This window comes from Oncorhynchus clarkii, unplaced genomic scaffold (genome assembly GCF_045791955.1).
Source record: "Oncorhynchus clarkii lewisi isolate Uvic-CL-2024 unplaced genomic scaffold, UVic_Ocla_1.0 unplaced_contig_5131_pilon_pilon, whole genome shotgun sequence".
Taxonomy (NCBI): Eukaryota; Metazoa; Chordata; class Actinopteri; order Salmoniformes; family Salmonidae; genus Oncorhynchus; species Oncorhynchus clarkii.
The window spans coordinates 1-6641 of record NW_027259033.1 but is presented as its reverse complement, the minus strand read 5'-3'; the positions used below and the strand labels follow the sequence as shown (position 1 = coordinate 6641).

At 42.8% G+C, this 6641-nt stretch overlaps 1 protein-coding gene across 1 annotated transcript; it reads right to left on the bottom strand.

Moving 5' to 3' along the window:
* Positions 1–512: 512 nt before the first annotated feature.
* On the bottom strand, positions 513–4912 carry LOC139399432 (dynein axonemal assembly factor 10-like). The gene is made up of 3 exons (XM_071144841.1): positions 4707–4912; positions 1462–1559; positions 513–1134 (listed from the first exon to the last, which is right to left on the bottom strand). The coding sequence occupies exons 1-3, from the start codon at positions 4803–4805 to the stop codon at positions 927–929; spliced, it is 405 nt and encodes a 134-aa protein (XP_071000942.1). The 5' UTR covers positions 4806–4912; the 3' UTR covers positions 513–926.
* Between the last annotated feature and the right edge of the window lie 1729 nt (positions 4913–6641).

Here is a 6641-nt window from a genome sequence, read left to right as displayed (position 1 = left end):
TCCCCAGCACAAGTTGCACCTGTGTAATGACCATGCTGTTGAATCAGCTTCTTCATATGCCACACTTGTCAGGTAGATGGATTATCTTGGCCGATGACAAATGATCACCAACAGGGATGTAAACAAATTTGCATATGGAACATTTCTGCAAGCTTTTATTTCAGCCCATAAAACATGGTACCTTTACAACACTTTATACATGTAGATTTAGGTCACAGACTTGAGTATTAAAAGTCCAAAGCAATAAGACAATACTAGTTCTCAAAAAGGCCATTTTAATCTGGAACGAGTCATCCCCAGTAGGGTGTTTTATAACAAAGTCACAGTAAGAACATTTGTAGGCAAAACTGGAGGCATGTGTCAGTCAAACACACCCTGCCTCGTAAAAGATAATGACCACAAGCATTTTTTTCTCAAGCAACAAAAATACGCTAACTTCAGTTAGCAAAGCATTTTGTTCAGAGTATCAACCTGCCATTAGAAACATGTTCAAACCACGTATAGCCTGAACAGGAGAAAGGATGGTTGGAAGAGAGAGAAACAAAGGATATCGAGTTACACAAAATCCTCTGTGTGACTTCAATAGAAACTGTTTGATGAGACGAGAGAGGGAGGGGGACTGGAGATAGAGAGAGGGACACTAGAGAGAGTGAGAGAGCGCTTCTACTGAATTACAAGGAGGAGCGTTTCTCACTGCCATCCGTGGAGGCCAACTGGGTATTCTGTTAGTCATTTTAACTTGGAATAGCAGGCCTTGAAGATAGATAGCTAGTTGGGTCACAGTCCTGCTGGGGTTCACCTCTTCCTTACTGACATTACTTTGCTAATCATACATCTGCTTCTGATGTACGCCCTTCACCATCTGGGGGGGAGGGGATACAAAACTGACCCAAGATCAGAGTCTAGGGGGTACTCCACCGTACACCTCACACACGGTTGAGCTTGGTCACGATGAGGACGCGGACGGACTGGTCAAAGGCGGAGCAGACGCACAGACCCTGCTTGTCGGGGCTCCAGTCCAGGCTGGCGATTGGCTGGGTGGACAGAGTGACGTTCTGCAGCAGGGTGACAGTGCCGGCCACGCCCATGTCCACCTCATCTGAGTCCTTCTTACTTCTCTGAGCCGGGTATTCACTGTTAACAGGACAAAGGCAGCGGGAATCAAGGATGCATCTACACACTAGTCTAGACTCATTCAGGGATAAATCCTACATGTAACTTGAGATAAAAGCACATAACTCAGACTGTCACATACAGTACATCATACACTGATGCCAATTATGCATGTTAATCTCAAGTTAGGATTCAGACCACACACTGTACCAGGAGTGAAGAGCATTGATTTTGACTCTTACCTAACCATGTGTTTGATGTTAGTTTACCATTATAGAGACATGTTTCTGAGGTTATGGGTTGAAATCCATTTGACCAAGTTAGTGGAGAATCGATAAAGTGACTTACTATTTCCATAGATGAAGGTTTCCAGCTCCCCCTGCTGTCATAAAGATGTCTCTGTTCTGGGGCAGATGTCTCACTTGCCAGATCGTTGATTTATGGGCCTTGGGATGAAATGGAAAGAATCCATTACATACAAAACAATGTGCTAATCCTCTTAAGGATTAGCCCCCTCTTAAAATGTTCACCTAACATGACATACCCAAATCTAACTGCCTGTAGCTCAGGCCCTGAAGCAAGGATATGCATTTTCTTGGTACCATTTGAAAGGAAACACTTTTAAGTGTATGGAAATGTGAAAGGAATGTAGGAGAATATAACACAATAGATCTGGTAAAAGATAATACAAAGAAAAAAAGAACAACATTTTGTATTTATTTTTTTACCATCAGAAAGTCCATTATTCCAGCCCAGGTGCAATTTAGATTATGGCCACTAGATGGCATCAGTGTATGTCCAAAGTTTTAGACTGATCCAATGAACCATTGCATTTCTGTTCAAGATTTTGTATCAAGACTGCCTAAATGTGCCTAATTTGTTTATTAATAACTATGTTCAAAATTGTGCACTCTCCTGAAACACTATCATGGTATTATTTTACTGTAATAGCTACTGTAAAATGGACAGTGCAGTTAGATTAACAAGAATTTAAGCTTTCTGCCCATATCAGATATGTCTATGTCCTGGGAAATTCTCTTGTTACTTACAACCTCATGCTAATCGCATTAGCCTATGTTAGCTCAACTATCCCGTGGAACGGACACCATTCCCGAAGAATTACAATTTTTTAAATGGATATTGTAAGCAGACAAATATAATTCATAGAATGGGATTTGCATTCAAGTTAATGGGTTGTCATTCTATTTCTGTGATTGCAAGTTCAATCCAAAAGGTCTAGTAGTAGCATATATTCAGCCAAAAGGTTAGTAATATCCCATGTCGGTGGCAGATGTACAAGCCAACAACTTTGATTAGGGAAAGAGGCATGAAACTAGAAACAACAACTCAACAAATCGGAGTGGATTGAAAAACACTTCCAACCTTCAAATCCCATCCAATATGAGATTAGATATATTTAATGTGCAGACTGTTGATCGCTCAATGAACAACACAAATATTTTAAAGAGGTATAGAGGCAAAGTCCTCTCTGATCTCCCCAAAACACCAGACGAACGGAGCCAGGGGCCGCGTCACAAATAGTACCCTAATCCCTAAAAGAGCACTACTTTTGATCAGGGCCCAAAGGGCTCCGGTTAAAATAATACTTTGATGGCTGTATTATATTTGTCCCATTTCATACATGTGCTAGTGTGTATTAATATGCATGTGTATATGCAAATTCAAAAAAAAAAACAAAAAAAAAAAAAAAAAAAAGATTAATTTCACATCCCAACTCTCCCTGTGACAGACACCCTTGGAGAGCCGGGTCATGGCCAGGGTTTGACCCCGGAGCAATTGGGGTTAAGTGTCTTGCTCAAAAGCACATCCACAGATTTTTCACCTTGTCGGGTCCTGGATTCGAACTAGCAACCTTTCGGTTACAGGCCCAACGCTCGAACCGCAAGGCTACCTACAGAGCTCTGGTCAAACCACAAGGCTACCTACAGAGCTCTGGTCAAACCGCAAGGCTACCCACAGAGCTCTGGTCAAACCGCAAGGCTACCCACAGAGCTCTGGTCAAACCGCAAGGTTACCCACAGAGCTCTGGTCAAACCGCAAGGCTACCTACAGAGTTCTGGTCAAACAGCAAGGCTACCCACAGCGCTCTGGTCAAACCGCAAGGCTACCCACAGAGCTCTGGTCAAACCGCAAGGCTACCCACAGCGCTCTGGTCAAACCGCAAGGCTACCCACAGAGCTCTGGTCAAACAGCAAGGCTACCTACAGAGCTCTGGTCAAACAGCAAGGCTACCTACAGAGCTCTGGTCAAACCGCAAGGCTACCTACAGAGCTCTGGTCAAACCACAAGGCTACCTACAGAGGTCAAAAGGTTCTCTCTGGTCAAAAGTAGTGCACTATATAGTGGAAAGAGTGCCATTTGGGACACAACTATGGGCCGGATTCACAAAACATGACTTCCGTTTTTTCGTAAGAAGTTTCTTATGAAAAAAATCAAATAAGAAGTTCATAAGAGTTCGTAAGTGCAATTCCTCAAAATGTTCTTAGGAACTTTGTAAATATATATATATTTTTAAAGAACTTTGTAAATATCTTATGTGGCATTGCCATAAGTGATGTGATTGAAACCAATAAATAGGCCTATGTGACAGGGATGATAGGATTTGACCCACTATAACATAGTGTTGATATTTCCATTTATTTATCTGCTTTATGTCTTGAGAATATATCTTTTTAGTTGGCTTGTGAAGCCTTTATACACAAAAACAAAATGTTATTTTTCATACATTATAGCCATCAGACTAGCTATATCAAAACCAAAAATGGATAACCAAGGAATGCGCAATAAAAACTTCAGCAAAAAAGAGCTAGAAAAAATGCAGAACTAAGAACAGATATAGCCCTTGGTTCACTCCAGACCTGACTGCCCTTGACCAGCACAAAAACATCCTGTGGCGGACTGCAATAGCATCGAATAGTCCCCGCGATATGCAACTGCTCAGGGAAGTCAGGAACCAATTCAAGCAGTCAGTCAGGAAAGCAAAGGCCAGCTTTTTCAAGCAGAAATTTGCATCCTGTATAGCTCTAACTGTAAAGTCCATGGAGAACAAGAGCACCTCCTCCCAGCTGCCCACTGCACTGAGGCTAGGAAACACTGTCACCATCGATAAATCCATGATAATCGAACATTTCAATAAGCATTTCTCAACGGCTGGCCATGCCTTCCTCATGGCTACTCCAACCCTGGACAACAGCTCCGGAGGAATATCAACTTTGCTTAACTTTCTTCACACATCTATAACTTAGTTAAGGGAAAAAAATGTCAGTAAGACATTTCTTCTTAAGGTTTTGTGAATCTGGGCCCAGGGATTTAACGCAAGTTTGTCAAGTGTGTTTTCATTTCATGGAGGAACGATTAAAAAGCCACACTCTCCACAGGCCTTATGTGATCTTTGGCAGGCAGCTTCATGGACATGAGCGTGTAAGAAAAACATGGCCGCCACACAGATCCAGTTGTGAAAACATTCAAAATAATTCTCTCCCCCCATCCGTAACCACAACTGACTCACCGCCACCAGGGGATGAAAAATAACCTTTGACACTTTTTTTCCGCCTTCTAATTCGGCCAATTACCTTTTCGGAGACGGAGTCGAAGCCCTTGGTGGGGTGCTGGGTCCTCATGTCAAAGACGTGGAATTTCCCCTCCAACGAAGTGGCCACTAGCTTGTTCATGTTGATATCCTTCCTGTCAAACTCCACGTGGCATACCTGCAGGACAGTAGTAAAAGAAGATAACAATCAGGCACTGAGTCCCTGGAGTGGACAGCCGGACAGCCGAGCCATCCTAGAGAAATGACCTCAGTAGAACTAACTTCAGCTCCTGGCACCGAGACAAATGACCTCAGAACCTTTTACTCATCAATCTACACACAATACCCCACAATTAAAGAAAAACAGGTTTTAGAATTGTTTGCAAATGTATTTTAGGAAAAAAAAAACGGAAATATCACATTTATAAAAGTATTCAGACTCAGTACTTGGTTGAAACACTTCTGGCAGTGATTACAGCCTCGAGTGTTCTTGGGCAAGACACTACAAGCTTGGCACACCTGTATTTGGGGAGTTTCTCCCATTCTTCTCTGCAGATACTCTCAAGCTCTTTCAGGTTAGATGGGGAGTGTTGCTGCACAGCTATTTTCAGGTCTGTCCAGAGATGTTTGATCGGGTTCAAGTCCTGGCCCTGGCTGGGCCAATCAAGGACATTCAGAGACTTGTCCCGAAGCCACTTCTGTGTTGTCTTGGCTGTGTGCTTAGGGTTGTTGTCCTGTGGAAGGTGAACCTTCACTCCAGTCGGAGGTCCTGAGCAGGTTTTCATCAAGGATCTCTGTACTTCGCTCCGTTCATCTTTCCCTTGATCCTGACTAGTCTCCCAGTCCTTGCCACTGAAAAACATCCCCACAGCATGATGCCACCACTACACTTCACTGTAGGGACGGTGCCAGGTTTCCTCCAGATGTGACTCTTTGCATTCAGGCCAAGGAGTTCAATCTTGGTTTTATCAGAGCAGAGAATCTTGGTTCTCATGATCTGAGAGTCCTTTAGGTGGCTTTTGGTAAACTCCAAGTGGGCTGTCATGTGCGGAGTGGCTTCCATTTGGCCACTCTACCATAAAAGACCTGATTGGTGGAGTGCTGCAGAGATGGTTGTCCTTCTGGAAGGATCTCCCATCTCCACAGAGGAACTCTGGAGCTCTGTCAGAGTGACCATGCGGTTCTTGGTCACCTCTCCCCCGATTGCTCAGTTTGGTCAGCTCTAGGAAGAGTGTTGGTGGTTCCAAACTTCTTCCATTTAAGAATGATGGAGGCCACTGTGTTCTTGGGGACCTTCAATGCCGCAGGAATATTTTGGTACCCTTCCCCAGATCCTGTCTCGGAGCTCTAGAACAATTCCTTCGACCTCGTGGCTTGGTTTTTGCTCTGACATGCACTGTCAACTGTGGGACCCTACATAGACAGGTGTGCGCCTTTCCAAATCATGTCCAATCAATAGAATTTACCACAGGTGGACTACAATCAAGTTGTAGAAACATCTCAAGGATGATCAATGGAAACAGGATGCACCTGAGCTTAATTTAGAGTCTCATCGCAAAGGGCCTGAATACCTATGTAAATAAGGTATTTATTTTTAATACATTTGCAAAAATGTCTAAACCTGCTTTCGCTTTGTCATTATGGGGTATTGTGTGTCGATTTGACGAGGATTTGTTTTTTTTCTCATCCATTTTAGAATAAGGCTGTAACGTAACAAAATGTGGGAAAAGTCAAGGGGTCTGATACTTTCTGAATGGACTGTATGGGGAATTGGAAACTATGAAGAAATTTACATTGATAGAAGCTATCTACAATATTTAAGCTGATCTACCCCCGAGGAAGAAAAAAAAACACAACAACAACATGGAAGGTCATTGTTCTCCATTACTGTGTGCGTCAATGTATTGCAGGGTAATGATAGTGAACATATAGTATACTAAAATAGTATTCATTTAAAGTACAGTTTTAATACGTGTAG